This window comes from Ictalurus furcatus, chromosome 19 (assembly GCF_023375685.1).
Source record: "Ictalurus furcatus strain D&B chromosome 19, Billie_1.0, whole genome shotgun sequence".
NCBI lineage: Eukaryota > Metazoa > Chordata > Actinopteri > Siluriformes > Ictaluridae > Ictalurus > Ictalurus furcatus.
The window spans coordinates 24,187,871-24,210,699 of NC_071273.1; the positions used below are offsets into that span (position 1 = coordinate 24,187,871).

The window sequence follows — 22,829 nt, forward strand, 5'->3', positions numbered from 1 at the left end:
TTTCGTTTCTATGGTAACAGCGACGGTTTCTTTACAGGAAATGTTTAACGTTTATGGAAGGAGTCTCCAGAGTCCGAGGAAGTTTACGCTTTGCGCGTTCTCGGTAACGTAACTGCGATTTATTATTATTTGCTGTTATATTAATTTTGAGAGAGAGAGAGACTTTATAGTTGCGCAACGTTAAATGTAACTATAAACGTATAAAAAGTACAATAATCAAAAATGTAAGGAGGAAACAGAAATAAAAGACTAGGAAGTGCCATTGTAGGAAAATAATCAGCTTTACTGTAACACCACCACACACACGCCGTGCGTTCGGTCGTTCCTTCATTCGTTTTCGTTCTTCACAGCAGCAGCATTAACTATCACAGCACGCCTTAACGATCTGAACACCGTAAACTAAACGAGGTCTTCAAGGTGAAGTCTGAGATGTTCAACCACGAGAGAAAAACACACAGGATGCAGGAGGTGGTATAAAACTGTCATTACAGCGATTTTTTATTATGAACCATGAAAATATTCAACCAGTGTTGTGTCTGTGAGCGTCTGCTCTTCACACACACATCACACACACACACACACACACACACACACACACTCACACGAAGAATAAAAAATGAACGAGAGAGAGAGGGGACAAATCGAATAATTCTGGGAGACGTAAATAAAAATAGTGCTACGGTCACAAACATTCAGCATTTTATTTTTTTTTTCCTTTTGTTTTCTTTTTTATGTGAAGAATGCGCTTGTATTTACATCCATATTAAAAAAAAAAGAAAAAAAAGAAAAAAAGGATGGTAGCGAAGTGTACAAGCGTAGAAAATAAAAAGGAAAAAAAAAAAAAAAGGAGCTGATATTTACACCCGTCCGTCTCTGGAGAAAGAACGCAGGAGGAACCACCTATACAATTAAATTACACTTTCTACAAATAACCGTGGAAATTCAAAAAAATAAAACCGCTCACGGTGAACAGGAAGTTATTTCTCTCTCGAACTCGCACGAACAGTCGTGATGAACACGTTAACACGTATGGACCAACAAATACAACGTCTTTCTCACACACACACACTAAAGAAGTGCAGACTCCCGGAGCGGCGAAGCGGCCTAACAGAAAGGTCTCTTCTTGATTTCTGCAGATATTATTATTATTTTTTATCAGTTACATGGATTAAAAAAAATAATTCTGTATTTTTTTCCTCTATACAAAAAGCATTTTTTCTTTCGCTATAAATGAAGCGCTAGATAAAACGAATAAATGACGTGAGGATTTCAGAAAAGGAAAAGGGGAAAAAAAAAAAGAAAGAAAAAAAGGGAAGTTGACGTGGAATGTCCATCGTACATGTGCGAAAAAGAGAACGGGGGAAAACTAAAAAGACGTCTAGTGAGAGAGGACGACTGGAAGTGTGTATCAGGGAAGAAGAAGAAGAAGAAGAAGAAGAAGAAGAAGAAGAAAAAGGGAGAGGGGTTTAGGTTGTGTAATGAGCACCACTGAGCCGCCATCTTGTTTTCCGTAAAGTCTCTCCAGATCGGGTTACGGTCCGTGTAAGTGTACCCTTGTAGCCTCGCCCTGTTTCCTGGGTGTAAAGGTGCGTAAAAAACTATTTACACTACAACCGAGTCGCCTATGTTACATTTTGTCCAATCATCCGCCGCCGTTTTCTCATTATGAGTTCGTTTTAGCGGGCGGGTGAAGTGGGCGGAGTCAGTGCCACCCCGTCCCCATGTATCCGGTGTTATGAAATGCTGCGGCGGAAGGAGGCGGACCTCGGGTTTGTGTCGCGTTAGGATTGGAAGAGGACCCTTGAGAAGGCGGGGTGGGTTGCGGTGGGGGCGGAGGAGGGGGCGGTAACACAGTCTGCTGATACGTAGAGGGCGTTACCGCTGTAGGGTTGCTCGCTCCTGATTGGTGCAGGATAGCAGTCTGAAAAGCACCGATGTTCTGAAATGACGGCGGAGGAGGCGGGGCTTGTTTGATGGACAGCAGGTTGACGGTGGTGCCGCTGACCTGCGTCGACTGAGAACTCTGCGTCTGAGGGGGCGGAGGTGGAGGTGGGGGAGGGGCGGAGCTCAGGATCAGCTGATGCTGCTGGATCGGAGGGGGTTGCAGATGATTGACGTGGATGATGGCGGGGCCCGGCTGAGGATGAGGCGGAGGTGGAGGTGGAGGAGGGGGCGGGGCCGTGCTGCTCTGGAAGTGGAGCGTGTGGTGAGACTGGAGCAGAGTCTGCGAGCCGGGAGGGAAGGGCGTCGAGACGGCCGCTTTGAACTGTGTGGGGAAGAACGGCGAGGAAGTCGGGGGTACCGGAGGGGGCGGGGGAGGAGGGGGCGGGGCGTTCTGAGGGCTGTACTGCGATTGGTTAGGGGGCGGGGCGGGCAGGAAAGTCCTCTGGCCGCGATAGGGCGAACCCTGCGGCTGAGGCTGAGATTTAGGGGAGGTGATAGGGAGGGAAGGAGCGGCGTAGTGCCCCTGGGAGGGGTGCTTGCTAGGAGTCAGTGGGGTGGATTTGGACAGCGGTGGCTTGGACGAGGACGGCTGGGGCACGGGACGGGACTGAGGGTCGCTGTCCTCTTCTTTAGACGAGCGAAGGGAGGAGTGGGATACGGAGCTCGGACCTGGAGACGGAGACTGAGAGAAAGAAGGACACAGTTAGCATGACGAGGGCAAGAAACTCGTTACTTCACGTTATATTCAGTCGTGTGTGTGTGTGTAAACTCGTACTGTGTGTGTTGAGGGACTCTTGCAGCTCTTAGGCGATGGACACTCCCTCGCTACAGCATCGCCTCCTTCTGTTTCTCCTCCATCTGTCAGAAAGATAAACATATTATTAGAGAGAGAGGGGGGACAGAAAAAGGTGGATAAATAGATAGATGGAAACGAAACAGATATAAAGAGAGAGACAGTGTGTGTATGTGTGTGTGCGTGTGTGTGTCTGACCTGCATCTTTGCGATGGTCACTGAGCAGCAGGGCTCTGTGGTATCCACGCTCTCTGGCCTGTTCCACTGAGGTCGAAGACACCCTACACACCAGACATACACACTCTGAAATGTAAAACATTACGTATAATAACGCAAAACGGAACCATAAAGACGCGAGCTGTGGAACGTACCACTGTCCGTCTCCTCCCTCTTTCTCTCCCTGTTGCGGGGTGTCCGGGTCCTCGCTAGATTGCGGCGTCCTGGAGCCCAGCGTAACCACGGGAACGGCACAATCAGGCGCCGTTTCCACGGCGACAGGGAAGACGTCGACCGGCGGCGCCGTCGAGAGCGGAGAGCTGCACTCGATCTTGGAGCCTCCGCTGCGCCGAGCTTCACGCTGCCGCTTCCTGTATTCCAGCAGAGACACCTGGGCAAGAGTGGACACATGAGAATGACGTGAACGTGCTCACGGTGGTTCTGGTCAGCGTGTTAGCAGGGTTCAGAGCCTCACCTTCTTCTTCTGTGGTGGATTCTGAGCAGCTCCTGCTCCTTCCGAGGCGTCTCCGCTGAGCGATCGAGCGAAGGTCGCATTCCCTCCCTCCTCGGCACAGGGGTAATAGGACGCGGCCTCGCTGAACGCCCCCATGTCCAGCGTGTGTGACGGTGTCAGGTCCCTCAGGTTGGAGTTAATCGGGGAGAAAGAAAGGCCGCCTCGCTCAGGGCTCTTGATCCACGCATGGTAGGACGCGGACGGCGCCTCTGTAGTGCCTTCTCCCTCCGTACCCTCGTCTAAAGGTGCCTCGTGGGGCTCGGGTAGCGAGGGGGCGGGGCTTTGAGACTCCTGAGGTGCCGTTTCGGGAGGTTTCCGAACAGGAGAGGCCAAGAGCGACGGCGCACGATCGACCTGAGGACAACACAAGTTAAACATCACGTGACCAAGGGAGTGTCTGGTGCTCGATCCGTAAGGAAAAATGTAAAGAATTCAACGTGAGCGTGACTGAGGTGAAGCCGACCTCTTGCGTGCTGGGTCTTCGGCTCGTCTCCGGTGAGCTGTCTATCGGCGACTCGCCCTGCAGATGCGCAAATCATTAATAATCTATCGGTTTTTTATACATCTCTATGAATAATACACAGCTTTCAGAACACAGACACAACTAATGACCAACTCTAACACAAACAAACATCACAAAAGATCATAAAAGGGTTTAATCTCAGCGGATGATAACATTAACGACGAACACATGGTTAGTTAGTGCCCTGGCACGTGTGCGTGTGTACGTGTTTACCTCTTGTGGCGTGGTGTGTGCTGGGTTCTGCGAGGTGTGTGTGGGTGTAGAAGATTCTGGAGGTGTGTTCAGGAGCTGAGGTGTTAGCGGGGCGTCTGGAGGTTCGGGTCGCGTCGGTGTAGCACACGGAGAGGCGTACGGCGTGGACGAATCCGACACGCACGAGTCCAGCGGACACAAACGCCTTTTCTTTAGCGGCGTAGGCAACTCTGACCACACACACACAACAGAACACACTTTAACATAACCTGTACTACTGTACACAGACAGAGACTATGAAAGAAATTCAAGGTAATACAGAGTAAGAAAATAGAAATAGGGTTATCTTAAAAGCACATAAAAGATATAACCCCCCCACCCCCCAAAACTATAAAGTAAAGAAGTATCAAAGTATCTGTTTCCGTATTAGACTGTTACAGAACAGGGTTGGTTCGAGTGCCCCCTGATGTTTGAGGTGTGTGTTACCTGGGCAGGTGCCATTAAGCGAGATGGGACTGTCAGTGTCTCCGTTGATTGGCGGGGTCAGCGGTCCTTCAGTGGGCATCAGGAAGGTTCGTCCGCCTGGACTCAGACTGCCTTCCTCCTCTAAAGCCTGCTTTAGCCAACGCTGCACACACACACACACACACACGAGGTTAACCAGTTTTAATGGAAATGTACTATATATTTCCCCACTCCGGTGCTTGGACCCCGACTAATCGCTAATAATAACTAAAAGCTATGAGGGAGTAAGATGTGATCGACGAACTTTTTTGCAGGAGCCAGAGGTGGGCGGAGTATCGGAGAGTTCACGTGAGCGGCGGCGAGCGGCGGGCACCGCAGGGGTGCTGGGGCTGCGACTGGCCAGGAACGGAGAAGAAAATCGGACGTAGTGCTTGGGCGTGCTGTAGACATGTGGGCTGCAGGCCATGCCGGGAAGAGAGTTGAGCTGCGTGGCTAAAACTTCGGGATCAGTGCTGATCCTCAGCGGCCGATCAGGGACGGGCTCGGGACTGCGCATTATCACGCGCTGCTCTTGCTTCTCCACACTCAGCCACTCGTTCACTAAGTGCTGTGGACGGGGAGGGAGACGATTATGAGATGAAAAAGAGACAGAGAGAATAAACAATATACAAAATTGGATCATTAATGCATACGTTGGTAGTGAAACTTGTTAACTACCCACAGAGTATCTACAGGCTCAAGGATAAGACTAGCCCGACCATGGCAAAGTAAACCCGAACATCATCCAGGGTTCAGGCCATCAATGTAACTATGTTGATGTCAATGTTGATGTTGACGTTTAACCAAATCATCTGAGAATGGACCAATAATGTCAACGTTGACTTAAATGTCAACTGGAGATTGGGTCAACAATGACCAGGTTGAGAAGAACGTTGCCAGAAATGTAAATTCTGGTCCAAATGTCATTCAGAGACCGAGGCATCAATCTTGACTTTGACTCGAAACTGTCAGAGCCAAAAACAACAATGCTGACCCCAAGGTCTTCCAGATATTGCCAACCCAAACGTTGTCTCGACATTGAGATGACGAAGATGAGACATAATTGGGATTGATCCAACCGTCACCCAGAGACGTCACTGCTAAGCTGATTTCCAGGCCAGTTGTTTAAACAACCTGACTCGAATGGTGTTCAGAGATCACCTGTCAACAGTGTTGACCCAAACATTCTTGGAGATCTGGTCAACAATACAGTTTGTGGCCCAAGTGCTGTCCTTTGATGAGGCAAATGATATTGACATCAACCCAAACGTTCTCATGACTGCATCGATGTTGACCCAAACATCATCTGAAGATTGGGCCAATGACAATGATATTAACCCAAAATTGTCCAGATCGGGGCAACACTATCCATGTTGATCCAACCTCTGTCCAGCGGTGTCATTGACACTGCTGATCCAACCTCGGTCCAGAGATTGGACCAGCGATTATGATGATGTTGACCAAACTTCGTCAATCAATGTTGACCCAAATATTGTTCAGAGATCAAATCAACAACGTCAGAGTTGACCCAGACATCGGCAGAGATCTGGACAACAATGTTGACCCCAATGGAAATCAGGCCAAAAGACTGACTCAAAAGAATTCCAGAGATCTGGTCAACAGTGTTGATGTAAGTCAACAGTATCAATGTTGAATAGATCGTAATCCAGAGATTGGGGATTCTAACGTTGTCTTTAGATGAGGAAAAGAACGTTGATGTTGAGCCAAGCTTTATTTTGAGATCGGGACAACTTTGTCTCCTGAAGCTTGGGCCAACGATAATCAAACATTGTGACCAAATATTGTCCAGAGATCGGGGCGAACACTGTCTATGTTAATCCAATCATCATGTAATTGTAACTGTTGACATGACCTTGGTCTGGAGATTGGGCAAATCATGTTGTTTGGGCCAGCAATGCTGGACATTCAGATGAACACTGCCATATTTTTAATTTGTATTTGGGCTAAAATAAGTTAACTTAGAGGCCGAAGCTCTTCAGATTCAGTAATGTCAGTGGTGTTAAGAGAGGGTTCCCTTTTACCTTTTTCGTTTTGGGATACTTGTGCCCAGGTGAAGTGTGAGGTGGGCTGGCAGTGGCGTCTGGGCTGTGAGAAGGTGGAGCTTCAGTCTCAGGCACCGCTCCAGTCTCCCCATCCTGCGTTTCGGCCATTAGCTGGGTTTCCAGAGCGTCTCCGGGGGACGCCGGCGGCGGGTCGGAGCAGGCGCTGGCCGTGCGTGTTCGCCGTCTCTGCTGCCCGATATGTGTTCGGTTCCGAGAGAAACTCTTCCTCTGCTTGTTCCGGCTGACCTTCGCTGCCTTCTGAGCCACCTCCTCCTTCACCGGCTCCAACAACGGCTGAACATCAAAAACACGACCACGGACTGAGTCAGAATAATCCGAATTATACCGATACTCCAGCTAAGAATAAAAAATAAATCTGTTGCCTACCGTAGCAGGTGACTCGACCTCTGGAGTAGCAGGAGGCTCTTCTTTGATTTCACCACGAGTTCCCACCTCTCCCTTGGTGCCGATTCTTTCCAGAGCTTGCTCCCTCCGTTTCTCCCTCTTCTCCATGCGGGCAAACGCCTGCAGGATGGCCTCCATCTTCCTCTCCTCACGCGTCTATACAAACATCAAGACAAAGCAAGAGCGGGATAAGGATGCGTGGGAAACCGCTGGGAGTCGCGTAGGCAGGAAACCAGCAGCAGAGAAAAGGCACAGAACAGATAGCATCAGAGCTTTTTTAGAAAATCTTTTGGGGGCCAACAAGCTGTAATGCTCCTACCTTACTTACTTGTCTTCCCCTACCATGTTCAGTTCCCACTCTGAAATGCCTAGAAGTGCTTCTGAACAAACATCAAGGACGGATCAGTCTGTGACTCACCAACAACCCATAAAAGCTCAGCCGCAGTCCACACCTTTGACCAAATTTTCATCAACTTGGACACGTTTATGGCAGTTACTTCAGCTGTCACTTACAGATGGGGACATCAGAGTAAAGGATGCACCGTCAAAGCCCTCGTTCATTTCCATTTTAATCCACACCAGCTACGTAAAATGTGCAAGACACTTGGTTTAAGATTTGACTCTTTTTAAACCCTCCCATATCACCTTAGAGAGGTTTTCCTCACCACCGTTACCACTGGCTCGCTCAATAGGTATAAATTCACACTTAAAATTTGTATCCTGTGTTTATATATTTCTGTAAAGATGCTTTCTGTAATGTCCATTGTTAAAAGAGCTATACAAATAAAATTGTACTGAATTGAATGTCACATGTAAACTCTATAAAAACTCAATGAAAGAACAAAACCACACTTTTTATATGATTCCCACAATTTAAGATCATAATCTACAAAGATATCATGCCCGTTCTCCATGATACTCTTTCGACATCAACATGGAGAAGCAAAATAAACATAAATACACACCGATTATTCACGGTCTCATGTCAGGTTTTTGTAATTAGAGCTGGCAGATTGCTACGAACAGAACAGGCCTCGTAACAAAGACTTGAGAGCAAACCAGACTCAGCAGTGCGAGTTACAGATTGAGGAAGTGTGATCAGATTTGCTGGAAGGGGCGTGGCCAAGAGGGGACATTGTTGGCGGCAGGAGATTCCGGTAGCTCCTAAGCAAGATTTATTCCATTAATTATTAAACATTAAACAGCCCTCAAAACTGAAAAAAAAGGCAAGAAATGTAAATTAACGTCCTGGTAACTGATAATCAGATCTTGGAGTTGCCAAAAAAGATTAAAAATGATGTGCGCTGTTGCTCATTCTCCTGTCAGTAACAAGTGCAAAAACGCACCTGAAACAGTGTGGGATCTGGGCGAACGCTCGGCTAGTCTGCTAGTGAGCTAGCTTGCTAACTAGCGAGCACTAAAGTTTCAGCATATGTCGTGCATGAGTGGAGCCACTGGAATGATCAAACCAAATATAAACCAAAAGAACAAAAAGTTAAGATGTGGAACATGGTATGTTTTGTTCTGGTTTATAAATCTGGAGCAAAGCCTTAAGCTCCTGGTGTCTATAGTAACATCGACTTGATCCCCCAGCTCGGAAACGTCACTGCAGCCAGCCAACCAAGCAATCCAGCCGAGGGAATTAGAGAGAGGAAGTGGAAAAGAGGAGGATGTATTTAAAGCAGCAGTGGTACAGAGGGTTATTGTGTTTTCTCCGTCATTACTAGCTGAGCAACACTACAGCATCCTGTCAGTATGACTCAGCAATGCAATGTGACAGCTGGGACAGTTCTCCAAAGAGAGAGAGAGAGAGAGAGAGAGAGAGAGAGAGAGAGAGAGACACACACACATGTCCGTGACCTCATGGTTTCAGAATAGCAGGCTTTCAGTAGTTTGAAGATGTTGAACACCTGCTAGTGAGAGATGGACATGAAGGTTTAATCTTCTACAGATGCAGCGCCTGAAATATCCAGCGAGCTCCGCAATCGTCCACTGACGTGTTGAATCACTCTGGAGTTACCGTCCTCCTCCGAACGGAAAGAGGACTTTTCTTCAAACACCATCCTTTCCACTCGTGTCCTTCGTGATAAAGGACACGAGTGGAAAGGATGGTGTTTGAAGAAAAGCTCCAGGAGAATGCCATTTCTATTTGACATCGTTTCAGTCATTTCAACTTATGTTTTGCAGTGCATTGCATAAGTATCGACCCCCTCCACTGATCTTGGGACAGACTTCATTGGGATTATGTGTCACAAAGTCTCCCTGAGAACACCATCCCCACTGTGAAGCATGGTGGTGGTAGCACCGTGATCAGAGTCACCCTTGGCCTCTTGGTTGCTTCTCTGACTAATCCCTTCTTTACTCAGTCACTCTAAACTGCCAGACTGCCTCCTTTAGAGAGAATCAAGGAGATGCCATATTCTTTCCATTTTAACAAAGAATTGTCACGTTTAACGTTGATTGAAAGTTTTTGTTATTTAAACAACCGAACTCTGATACTTTTCCTGTCCCTGACTTGTTTCGATAGCTCCATGATGCCATCCTGGTGTTCTTCCAGAAAGAGAGATCATTCTTCCAGAAAGAGACATCATTTACATACAGGTCGACCCCATTCAACAAAATTATGTCTCTGCAGTTTATGGAAACTAATTTAGGGTGAATACTTAGGCAAGGTACAAACCCAATCCCTGATCATCTGAACCCAACACTGATCTCGACTAGGTTAATGGAGAAATGTCGATATAGGTGTATAAATTATACAGAGCTTTAGAAAAGCACAAGTGTGAGTTATAAAGGAAAAGAGAACGTGAACACTGATGGAAGGTTGAAGATGGGAATGTGAAAAGGATTGTTCAGGGTTAAGCAAAGGAAGAAGCACCAGCGAGGCAGCAGGTGGCAGTAGAGACTCAGTCTCGCACACACATGCCTCAACACACACGTCAACACACACCCACAGGGCAAAAGGGATGCCTGCGTAAGAGGGAGGGCAGGAGGGGTTGCAGCAGAGTTTCCGTGGAAACCGTGAGCGAGCGAGCGAGCGCCGCGGCGACACCAGCGTCTGCCCCGACGTCACGCACACACTTACCATCTTCCTCCTCCTCTCTGCCATGTGCTCCTCCGTCTCCATCTCTACGTCATTGCTAACGGAGGTTTGCTCTTCTAGATCCTCAAATAACTCAGGATCCTGTAAGAGGGGGAGAGGGGCCTTATTCATCCTCTGCCTTCATTCAGCACCAGGAGAGAGGGATGACACAGGGGGAGATAGAGAGAAAGAGAGCAGGAGGAACGATGGGGAGACGACGAGCCGGCGAGACCCCTCTTGCTCTGGGTCGGCGTTTAGGGTCAAGCGCCGGCCGCTTTATTCTGTTTATTTCTCCACATTCCCAAAGGAAGGCATCACACAGTACATTTCTCTTTTGATTATTCTTATTTAGTATATTTATTATTATCTTTTATGTTGATATTTTTCCTATTTACTCATAATTTTAAATCTAAAGTACAACGAGCCTTTCATCTTTGTATTTAAAGAAATTTAACTCTTTATTTATTATTCATACCTCTTAACTCTTTCTTTGACAGAATAATTAAAGCCATTATCTTATTTTTATTTGATTTATTTTTATATTTATTTTGTAGATTTTGTTAATTCAATTCATTTAAATTTTATGTAATTATACTCTGCTTGCGAGTATTAAATTATATTTTATTTTTCACCCATGTTTTATTGTTTATTTGTTTTATTTTTTGTAGTAATTTTATTAATTTTTCGAATTTTCTTTCCTGCCACACTGACTCCATCACCACCTGTACTAAGTTTTCTTTATTTTATGGACTGATTTTATATTTGGTTAACGAGGGAAGATCTTTAAAGAAGAAGGGGAAAAATGTGGACAGAGGATCATGACAACGACTCTTCTGTATTTAAAAACAAAACAACTGTTTAACATAAATGCATAATTTTAAACGATTATTTAAACAAAGTTCATTATCGAAACAATGCACAATCAGTAATGAATGAAGTACAAATCTGTGATATTTAATAAAGTGTAAGTGTGTGTGTGTGTGTGTGTGTGTGTGTGTGTGTGTGTGCACTGATCAGTGGTGGCTGCTGTCGCATGTCCACATCAGTGCTGTCGCAGCTGACCTTCATTACGATCCAGATAACATTCGATTTGCCAAACAACTCGTTTAACTGCTTTGTGAAAGATTTCTGAAAAATGACCTCGGTTAAATTGATGGGAAAAATGATCCACTCTAAAGGAGGTCCAAACTAAAACGTAAAAATCCAGAAACATGGCCCAGGGGAACAAAAACGAGAAATGAGCCACAGTAACAGAATATGCAGAGAAAGAATCATGTTAAAATACCGTCCAGGAAAATTATCTTAAAAACACAATTGAAAAACTATCTAAAAAATTCTAAAATAACTACCCGAGAGAGTAACCCAGGCTAAAGAACTACCCGAGAGAGTAACCCAGGCTAAAGAACTACCCGAGAGAGTAAACCATGATAAAGAACTACCCGAGAGAGTAACCCAGGATAAAGAACTACCCGAGAGAGTAACCCAGGCTAAAGAACTACCCGAGAGAGTAACCCAGGATAAAGAACTACCCGAGAGAGTAACCCAGGATAAAGAACTACCCGAGAGAGTAACCCATTGTAAATAACTACCATAGAGAGTAACCCAGGATAAAGAACTACCTGAGAGAGTAACCCAGGATAAATAAGTACCCAAGAGAGTAACCCAGGATAAAGAACTACCCGAGAGAGTAACCCATGATAAAGAACTACCCGAGAGAGTAACCCAGGATAAATAAGTACTCAAGAGAGTAACCCAGGATAAAGAACTACCCGAGAGAGTAACCCAGGATAAATAACAACCAGAGAGAGTAACCCAGGATAAATAACTACCAGAGAGAGTAACCCAGGATAAAGAACTACCCGAGAGAGTAACCCAGGATAAAGAACTACCCGAGAGAGTAACCCAGGCTAAAGAACTACCCGAGAGAGTAACCCAGGCTAAAGAACTACCTGAGAGAGTAACCCAGGATAAAGAACTACCCGAGAGAGTAACCCAGGATAAAGAACTACCCGAGAGAGTAACCCAGGATAAAGAACTACCCGAGAGAGTAACCCAGGATAAAGAACTACCCAAGAGAGTAACCCAGGATAAATAACTAAACGAGAGAGTAACCCAGGATAAAGATCTAACCCAGAGAGTAACCCAGGATAAAGAACTACCTGAGTGAGTATCCCAGGTTAAATAACTACCCCAGAGAGTAACCCAGGATAAAGAACTACCTGAGTGGGTAACCCAGGTTAAATAACTACCCCAGAGAGTAACCCAGGATAAAGAACTACCTGAGTGGGTAACCCAGGTTAAATAACTACCCCAGAGAGTAACCCAGGATAAAGAACTACCTGAGAGAGTAACCCAGGATAAATAACTACCTGAGTGAGTAACCCAGGTTATTTAACTACCCCAGAGAGTAACCCAGGCTAAAAACACAAAGTGTAACCTGGGTGTGTAAATACCACAAAGCGGACAGGATAGATTAATACTCTATCACTCATCTAGAGATGTAATGTAACAGAGAGGTGAGGAAAGAGGGATGAGGAGGAAGAAGGGATGAAGAGGATGGAGAACAAAATGGCTGCCAACATGACAAAGAAGCAAACATGCAATAAGTGTAAGTAAAGAAATGTAAAATAAAGATATCCTGTACCATGTAAGAATAAAAAGAAAGTAAATGAGTGTGAATGCAATATCTATGTGATAACACAGCGTGTGTGTGTGTGTGTGTGTGTGTGTGTGTGTGTGTACACACTATACCTGGTTGTTAGAGATGGACACTCGTAGAGGAGACAGCTTCCTCTGTTTGCTGTCGTTGTTCGGTTTACCCTTGGGTCCTTCACAGTCCAGGGTGAGGTTCTGGTTCTGTCCGGCCTCGTCCCGAATCGCCGGCTCTTTATCTTTCCTTCCTCTGCGCCGTGTAGCAGAACCCAGGTTCTCTGTTGGCTCCAGGTTGTGTTTGAGAACAGGACATTCCTGATTCCCTCTTACACATGCACAGTCCACCTTATATTTACTACACACACAGACAGAGAGATGAGTGTCAAAGAGGGTGTACATGGTTATTCTATACTTTTTTGAGAAGGTGAATGTTGGTGATTTTTGAAGGTGAACGTTGGGGTCTGAAGTTGAACGTTGAAGGTGAACGCTGGGTTCTGAAGGTGAATGTTGGGGTCTGAAGGCGAATGTTGAAGGCGAATGTTGGGGTCTGAGGGTGAATGTTGAAGGCGAATGTTGGGGTCTGAAAGTGAATGTTGGGGTCTGAAGGGGAATGTTGAAGGCGAATGTTGAGGTCTAAAGGGGAATGTTGAAGGTGAATGTTGGGGTCTGAAGGGAAATGTTGAAGGCGAATGTTGGGGTCTGAAGGGGAATGTTGAAGACGAATGTCGGGGTCTGAAGGGGAATGTTGAAGGCGAATGTTGGGGTCTGAAGGGGAATGTTGAAGGCGAATGTTGGGGCCTGAAGGGGAATGTTGAAGGCGAATGTTGGGGCCTGAAGGGGAATGTTGAAGGCGAATGTTGAAGGTTAATGTTGGGGTCTGAAGGGGAATGTTGGGGTCTGAAAGCGAATGTTGAAGGCGAACGTTGGGGTCTGAAAGCGAATGTTGAAGGCGAATATTGGGATCTGAAGGGGAATGTTGGGTTCTGAAGGTGAATGTTGGGGTCTGAAGGGGAATGTTGAAGGTGAATGTTGGGGTCTGAAGGGAAATGTTGAAGACGAATGTCGGGGTCTGAAGGGGAATGTTGAAGGCGAATGTTGGGGCCTGAAGGGGAATGTTGAAGGCGAATGTTGGGGTCTGAAGGGGAATGTTGAAGACGAATGTTGGGGTCTGAAGGGGAATGTTGAAGGCGAATGTTGGGGTCTGAAGGGGAATGTTGAAGGCGAATGTTGGGGTCTGAAGGGAAATGCTGAAGACGAATGTTGGGGTCTGAAGGGGAATGTTGAAGGCAAACGTTGGGGTCTGAAGGGGAATGTTGAAGGCGAATGTTAGGGTCTGAAGGGGAATGTTGGGGTCTGAAAGCGAATGTTGAAGGCGAACGTTGGGGTCTGAAAGCGAATGTTGAAGGCGAATGTTGGGGTCTGAAGGGGAATGTTGAAGGCGAATGTTGGGGTCTGAAGGGGAATGTTGAAGGCGAATGTTGGGGTCTGAAGGGGAACGCTGGGTTCTGAAGGTGAATGTTGGGGTCTGAAGGGGAATGTTGAAGACGAATGTTGGGGCCTGAAGGGGAATGTTGAAGGCGAATGTTGGAGTCTGAAGGGGAATGTTGAAGGCAAACGTTGGGGTCTGAAGGGGAATGTTGAAGACGAATGTTGGGGTCTGAGGTGAATGTTGAAGGCGAATGTTGGGGTCTGAAGGGAAATGTTGAAGGCGAATGTTGGGGTCTGAAGGGGAATGTTGAAGGCAAACGTTGGGGTCTGAAGGGGAATGTTGAAGGCGAATGTTAGGGTCTGAAGGGGAATGTTGGGGTCTGAAAGCGAATGTTGAAGGCGAACGTTGGGGTCTGAAGGGGAATGTTGAAGGCGAATGTTGGGGTCTGAAGGGGAACGCTGGGTTCTGAAGGTGAATGTTGGGGTCTGAAGGGGAATGTTGAAGATGAATGTTGAAGGCGAATGTTGGGGTCTGAAGGTGAATGTTGAAGGCGAATGTTGGGGTCTGAAGGGGAACGCTGGGTTCTGAAGGTGAATGCTGGGGTCTGAAGGGGAATGTTGAAGACGAATGTTGGGGCCTGAAGGGGAATGTTGAAGGCGAATGTTGGAGTCTGAAGGGGAATGTTGAAGGCAAACGTTGGGGTCTGAAGGGGAATGTTGAAGACGAATGTTGGGGTCTGAGGTGAATGTTGAAGGCGAATGTTGGGGTCTGAAGGGGAATGTTGGGGTCTGAAGGGGAATGTTGAAGGCAATTGTTGGGGTCTGAAGGGGAATGTTGGGGTCTGACAGCGAATGTTGAAGGCGAATGTTGGGGTCTGAAAGCGAATGTTGAAGGCGAATGTTGGGGTCTGAAGGGGAACGCTGGGTTCTGAAGGTGAATGTTGGGGTCTGAGAGCGAATGTTGAAGGCGAATGTTGGGGTCTGAAGGTGAATGTTGAAGGCGAATGTTGGGGTCTGAAGGTGAATGTTGAAGGCGAATGTTGGGGTCTGAAGGGGAATGTTGAAGGCGAATGTTGGGGTCTGAAGGGAAATGTTGAAGGCGAATGTTGGGGTCTGAAGGGAAATGTTGAAGGCGAATGTTGGGGTCTGAAAGCGAATGTTGAAGGCGAATGTTGGGGTCTGAAGGGGAACGCTGGGTTCTGAAGGTGAATGTTGGGGTCTGAGAGCGAATGTTGAAGGCGAATGTTGGGGTCTGAAGGTGAATGTTGAAGGCGAATGTTGGGGTCTGAAGGTGAATGTTGAAGGCGAATGTTGGGGTCTGAAGGTGAATGTTGAAGGCGAATGTTGGGGTCTGAAGGGGAATGTTGAAGGCGAATGTTGGGGTCTGAAGGGAAATGTTGAAGGCGAATGTTGGGGTCTGAAGGGAAATGTTGAAGGCGAATGTTGGGGTCTGAAGGGGAATGTTGAAGGCAAACGTTGGGGTCTGAAGGGGAATGTTGAAGGCGAATGTTAGGGTCTGAAGGGGAATGTTGGGGTCTGAAAGCGAATGTTGAAGGCGAACGTTGGGGTCTGAAGGGGAATGTTGAAGGCGAATGTTGGGGTCTGAAGGGGAACGCTGGGTTCTGAAGGTGAATGTTGGGGTCTGAAGGGGAATGTTGAAGATGAATGTTGGGGTCTGAAGGGAAATGCTGAAGACGAATGTTGGGGTCTGAAGGGGAATGTGAAGGCAAACGTTGGGGTCTGAAGGGGAATGTTGAAGGTGAATGTTGGGGTCTGAGGCGAATGTTGAAGGTGAATGTTGGGGTCTGATGGGGAATGTTGAAGGTGAATGTTGGAGTCTGAAGGGGAATGTTGAAGGTGAATGTTGGGGTCTGAGGCGAATGTTGAAGGTGAACGTTGGGGTCTGAAAGCGAATGTTGAAGGTGAATGTTGGGGTCTGATGGGGAATGTTGAAGGCGATTGTTGGGGTCTGAAGGGGAACGTTGGGTTCTGAATTTGAATGTTGGGGTCTGAAGGGGAATGCTGAAGGCGAATGTTGGGGTCTGAAGGGGAATGTTGAAGGCGATTGTTGGGGTCTGAGGCGAATGATGAAGGTGAATGTTGGGGTCTGAAGGGGAATGTTGAAGGCGATTGTTGGGGTCTGAAGGCGAACGTTGGAGTGAATGCTGCTGTTCCATGATGTACAAAATCCACTGAACTTTAAGAATGTATGTGCGTGTGTGTGTGTGTGTGTGTACTCACCAGTTGCTGTAGTCGTAGTCGAACCCGATGGTGATCTCACTGCCTTTGATTATCGACCTTAGCGAGTAGATGTATAAGTGCAACATGCCATCCTCGATCACATGACGCACCTGAGGCAGGAACAGGAAATAATGATTGCACACTGGTTTCAGTCGCAGTTATTGTATAACATGGTGTGGTGCTGTTGGTGATCGCTCACCTCTGCGTTGGGTGTGCAGGATCGGCGAATAAACCGCGCTTCGTTTCCAAAGCTGCGCGCGTCCACACACATCTCCAAACCGTCAAACTTTGAGTAAAACAATACGAACGGGTACGGCCTGCAGGGACATGCCACGACACAACACCTCAACACACTTCCTGTCCACCTATTTATGGTAATTTATGGTAAAATAAACAGACAGTTATGGAGCTCTTTACCTCTTAAAGAAGTAGCCGTTAGCCTCAAACTGCTGGCGGAGCATGAACTTCCCCCTGTACTCGATCAGCAGAGCGTCCGCTGCTAAATCCCTCACCGCCTTCAGGATACGCTTATTCTTCTGCACCTGACTCTGAAACACCACCAAACAATCAACATACACACTCCTACAGTGAAGCTGTGTGTGTGTGTACCTCTACAGGTGGTCTGAAGGCAGTGGAGGTGTGTGTGTGTGTGTACCTCTACAGGTGGTTTGAAGGCAGCGGGGTGTGTGTTGTAGGCGAGTGTTTTGCCGTCCCGAGCCTCTTTGACACGCAGCAGCACTCGCACGTCATCGCTGTACTGATTGGTGCTCGCCTCCTCGTAGCGCTCCATCCACGTCTTCACCTTACTCTCCCACAGAGACGGAGAGTCCATGGGCTCACACTCCGGAGCTGAGCCCTGACACACACACACACACACACACACATTAACATACACTATCAAACTGCAAACCATTACTACACACACAGCAAATACATCAGGAACACAAACACACACACAAACGATCCGCATACGCATACACACGCTCATACGCATACACAAGCGCTCATACGCATACACAAGCACTCACACACAAAGACACACACACGTACACACTCACGCATACACACGCTCATACGCATACACAAGCGCTCATACGCATACACAAGCACTCACAAAGACACACACACGTACACACTCACGCATACACACGCGCGCATACACACGCGCGCGCGCACAGTGTTTAGTGCAGTACAGTCATGTGACACACCTTGACTCTGTTGGATTTCCTGGAGCCTTCTCTAAACGCCTGGACAATGGAGATATGAAGATAGTAAGATACAACACATCTCACTCCAGCAACTCTGTGTGTGTGTGTGTGTGTGTATGTGTGTGTGGACCTTCTTGGCGCGGGCGGGCGGGGCCGGCTCCTTCTCTCCGCTCTTCTTGCGCTTTTTGTCGTTCTGCTTGTTGCCGAGGCGGCCGGTGGTGAGTGTGATGCTGCTCGGCGTGTGTTGGAAGGTGGTGTAGAGCTCCAGAGGAACTTCATCACCACTCTCTGTAGCACTGGTGTCTCCATCTGAAACACATACACACACACTCTTTAATTATGGTTCTCAATATAACTCCAGTACTTCGATTCTCAAAACAGCGCAAAAGAAAATAAAAAGTTTTTTCTGCAATATTCAGTGTTTAATGTAAAATTCTGAGTGTTTAATATAAAATGTAAAATACTGAGTGTTTAATGTAAAATACTGAGTGTTTAATGTAAGATACTGAGTGTTTAATGTAAGATACTGAGTGTTTAATATAAAATGTAAAATACTGAGTGTTTAATGTAAAATACTGAGTGTTTAATGTAAGATACTGAGTGTTTAATGTAAGATTCTGAGTGTTTAATGTAAGATACTGAGTGTTTAATGTAAAATGTAAAATACTGAGTGTTTAATGTAAGATTCTGAGTGTTTAATGTAAGATTCTGAGTGTTTAATGTAAGATTCTGAGTGTTTAATGTAAAATATTAAGTGTTTAATGTAAAATACTGAGTGTTTAATGTAAAATACTGAGTGTTTAATGTAAAATATTGAGTGTTTAATGTAAAATACTGAGTGTTTAATGTAAAATACTGAGTGTTTAATGTAAAATACTGAGTGTTTAATGTAAAATATTGAGTGTTTAATGTAAAATACTGAGTGTTTAATGTAAAATACTGAGTGTTTAATGTAAAATATTGAGTGTTTAATGTAAAATACTGAGTGTTTAATGTAAAATACTGAGTGTTTAATGTAAAATATTGAGTGTTTAATGTAAAATACTGAGTGTTTAATGTAAAATACTGAGTGTTTAATGTAAAATATTGAGTGTTTAATGTAAAATACTGAGTGTTTAATGTAAAATGTAAAATATTGAGTGTTTGATGTAAAATACTGAGTGTTTAATGTAAAATGTAAAATATTGGGTGTTAATGCAATAAATGTAAAATTTAATTTGGTGTTATATCCCTTTGATTTTCTTATTAAACTTTTTTTAACGCCGTTTATTTAATTTATGCTTAAAATAACCGTAGAAGACATTTATAAACAAAAGCATTTCTATTATTAAAAAAACACAAATGCGTTCTAACGTCGAATTATTTTAGTTTAATTAAAACAGTCAATAAATAAATGAGCAAATAAATTACCGAATTAAAAAAAAACCCAACAAACTATAAAATACACGAATGATAATAAAAGAACATTTAAAGAATCGGTAGTGACAAAATTATTTAGTACAGAGAAAAATAAATAAATGAATTAATGACAAAAACTAAACGTTAAGTTAAAGGAAATTATTTATAAATAAGAAATTATTATTTAGAATTATAATTTAAATAAACTATTAGGATAAACTTACAAATAAATAAATTTTAAAAAAAAATCAAAATAAAGTTAAAATCGTTAAACCGAATAAAATTCAAAATAAGCAAATTATTGAAAACTAAACAAACAAAGTAATAAACAAAGGAGCTGTGAATTATAGAGTATTTTTAAAGACATGTCACCATAACTAGAAAATATCGTCCCAGAAATAACGGCGATAAACGATATTATTGTCATTTTAAGTCCATTTTACAGCACGGATATAATTCTAATCATAATGTTCACTTAAATATTTCCAAAATTCAAACTTCTAAAAGACATTATTTCAATTTTGGGGGAAAATACTAATACGAGTGAACACCAGATTATTAAACCGACGGGTCCACCAGAGGGCGCAATGAATGAATACAAACCAAACCTCGCGGTGTTTATATTGTTTACTGCAAAGGACGAACTGTCTGTTAAAGTGCGATTATTTATAAACTAAAGCGCATAAAACGATCAAAGTAATAGAGGTAACCTGGGCCAATCCCGGGCCAGCTCCGGCGTTCACACCCTTTAGTCCGTTTACTCAATATTTCCTCAGGTCGTATTTATTAATTTTACTCGGTTTCACTCCGACCACACTGGCACTGAATATCAGTCGACATTTTATTTACTAACTTAAACACGTATCGACAAAAACGTGTGAAAGCTGAAATAAAAACGTTACACTGAGACGTTACTCTAACGCAATGCTGTGAATTCTTTGTATGTTAGTTATTCATTGTCAGTGTTTTAGTGCGTCGCTACGGAAACAGCATGCTCACAACGTGACGCACATTCCACCCAGCGCCTTACTTAATGCGCTTCTGGGGACATGTGTGTGAGCGCGCGCGCGCGTGCAGTATGTTACGACACAGAAGATCCAGCAGGGGGCAGCTGTTGACATTCTTGTGTGTTACAATGGAGTGTTTAATACACAGAGAGGACGTGGTGTGTGTGTGTGTGTGTGTGTGTGTATGTGTGAGATACAAGGACTCACCAGACATGTTCTCTCTCTTCCTGGTCTGCAGAAGGATGGCGCGCTCTCGGTCGAGACTTCGCGGCTGGCAGCGCTCACACAGGTACGTCTCGGGAATGTGCTGCCGATCGATACCCATACAGTCTATATGCTGCCACACGCTATGACACACACACACACACACAGATGTACATACATTATATATATATATATATATATATATATATATATATATATATATATATATATATATATATATACACACATACACACACACACATAAGTAAATCGATAATAATCGATTATGAAAATCGTTGTCAACGAATCTCATTATTGATTAGTTGGTCTGCGCGCGGTACATTTACTCATTACGTTACTTCTGTTCCGAAAACGTGCTTCGGAGAGTAAATAAGTTGTGTCCCAAATGACGTATTGTACACTAACACTATGCACTGCGAACTCTATCGTCTAGTGCAGTGTTTCCGCAGACCCCTAGTGGTCAGTGGCGTAATTGCAGGGGGTCAAAATATATTCAAATGTGTCAAAATATATTCAAATGAGATGTTTTTAAATGAATCAATTTGGTTATTCGCGTGCATTCACAAATATCACGTTAACTGAGCTGACTGAGTTCATTGATGGATTTATCTGAAATTTATTTACAAATGAAATGATAATTTGCAAAAACCTACTATAAGTGGTAGACGAGTTCAAGTGTCGCACTGATGGATAAAATAAACAAAAGATCATTCAGAGAATCAAATTAAATGTCACACCAAGAATAAAATGTATTTGAACCGAATTCCCTGGGGAGTGACAGGTTCTACCAACCAACCAGGGATTGCTAGGACTGTAGAATCAGTGCTTTTTGTGCATCCATAAAAAGCAATATATAAACATATACATATAGATATACACTTTTATAGATGCAAAAAAAAAAAGGCAGGGAATTAAACTACAGTCCTAAATGAAAAATATATATTCTGGTGTATGTATTGGGTTCTTTTCAGCCTTATATAATTGGACAAACAGTTGTGTGAAGTTTTAGTCTTAAGTTAAAATTTGTAACACTCAGTCTGTGGATTTAATTTTAAATAAATGATATTGGAAGTTTGCCCCGCCCCATCCGATTAATCGAAAAAATAATCGGTCGACTAATCAATTATGAAAATAATCGTTAGCTACAGCCCTAATATATATATATGTAGTCCGCTCAGGCCACACTGTCTCTCATGACTGACTTCTCTCCCGGTGTCACGGGCACTGCTGTTCTTTCTTTCCTTCTTTCAGACTTCTTATCTCACTGACAGACAGTTTTACATTTCTGTGCAGGCTTATCAGTCGCCTACAGTCTCTCTGAAAATGAGGCGTCCCTCAGGGATCGGTTCTTGGACCTCTTACTATTCGTTATATATATATATATATATATATATATATATATATATATATATATATATACATACACACACCGCCTTCGGGTCAACCGCTACGGTTTCAATTATCGCTCTTACGCTAAAATCTAAACAGCGAGTAGATCTGCCCCGCTCTCCAGACCGCTCCACTATCAGCAAAGGCTGGAGAGAAGTGTATAAAACTGAGATGGAACACTTGTGACATTCACAGCACTCTCGTTAAACCATCTAGTACTGTTAAAAATATTTCGTGTTGCTCGGCTCCGCCCCTTCGTTAGCCTCGAAGACGCTGAAACGAAACGCCGGTTCATGCATTGATTTCCTCAAGTCTTGACTACTGCGGTGCTCCCCTCACTGGCTGACCTGCTAAATCTATTGCTAGGTTGCGTTTTGCTGTGTTTGATTGTTTATGTTTTATTGTACTGCTATTGTAAAGCGTCTGAAAAGGCGTTATATAAATTAAACGTTATTATAAACATTACGAACTGTAAATGGATAAAAACTACGACGTGACGTTCTTAAATAAATAAAAATCTTAATCAGGAGAGATCCATCATACATTTTACTGTGTGTGTGCGCATGTGTGTGCGTGTGCGTGCGTGCGCGCGTGTGGGTGTGATGTCCATGCACGCTCCCTCCCTCACCTGCACTTGTCGCAGCAGATCATATAGCCGTCGTCGTGGGTGAAGCCGCAGATGCAGCGCGTGATGTCGGCTCCGTAGCTGCCGTCCTCCGATGTGCTCAGTGTGGTGCCTCGGGACGCCTCGTCCTGCCCGAACACACCGTCGCCCGGACGCATCAACACCGACGGCGGGGGGGACGCGGGGGGCGTCGGGGGCGGCCGAGCCCCATAGTTATGATCCTGAGCAAAATAATAACACACACACAGAGGAAGACACAGTTTGAGTAAAGTGTGGTATTCGTGTTGCCTTGCAGAGAGGGGGGGTTATGGGTAACGGTGTTTATGAGGTGTATATATATATATATATATATATATATATATATATATATATATATATATATATATATATAAAACAATTATTGGCACACCTATGAGTGCA

General features: G+C 44.7%; 1 protein-coding gene across 2 annotated transcripts in view; it reads right to left on the reverse strand.

The window, feature by feature from the left end:
* Positions 1-469: 469 nt before the first annotated feature.
* The window catches only part of kmt2e (lysine (K)-specific methyltransferase 2E), a 50,241-nt gene continuing 27,881 nt past the window's right edge, over positions 470-22,829 (reverse strand). For both annotated transcript variants that reach the window (XM_053649815.1, XM_053649814.1), the window contains 21 exons: positions 22,413-22,630; positions 20,378-20,517; positions 17,896-18,074; positions 17,766-17,804; positions 17,213-17,413; positions 16,975-17,105; positions 16,757-16,874; positions 16,558-16,667; positions 12,988-13,243; positions 10,240-10,338; positions 7,137-7,310; positions 6,729-7,043; positions 4,952-5,254; positions 4,669-4,810; positions 4,204-4,412; positions 3,931-3,987; positions 3,429-3,821; positions 3,109-3,344; positions 2,936-3,018; positions 2,720-2,802; positions 470-2,626 (listed from right to left, as the gene is read on the reverse strand). In XM_053649815.1, the coding sequence (XP_053505790.1) occupies positions 1,703-2,626; positions 2,720-2,802; positions 2,936-3,018; positions 3,109-3,344; positions 3,429-3,821; positions 3,931-3,987; positions 4,204-4,412; positions 4,669-4,810; positions 4,952-5,254; positions 6,729-7,043; positions 7,137-7,310; positions 10,240-10,338; positions 12,988-13,243; positions 16,558-16,667; positions 16,757-16,874; positions 16,975-17,105; positions 17,213-17,413; positions 17,766-17,804; positions 17,896-18,074; positions 20,378-20,517; positions 22,413-22,630 (4,410 nt within the window). In that variant the 3' untranslated portion in view covers positions 470-1,702. The remainder of the gene's footprint in view (positions 2,627-2,719; positions 2,803-2,935; positions 3,019-3,108; positions 3,345-3,428; positions 3,822-3,930; positions 3,988-4,203; positions 4,413-4,668; positions 4,811-4,951; positions 5,255-6,728; positions 7,044-7,136; positions 7,311-10,239; positions 10,339-12,987; positions 13,244-16,557; positions 16,668-16,756; positions 16,875-16,974; positions 17,106-17,212; positions 17,414-17,765; positions 17,805-17,895; positions 18,075-20,377; positions 20,518-22,412; positions 22,631-22,829) is intronic.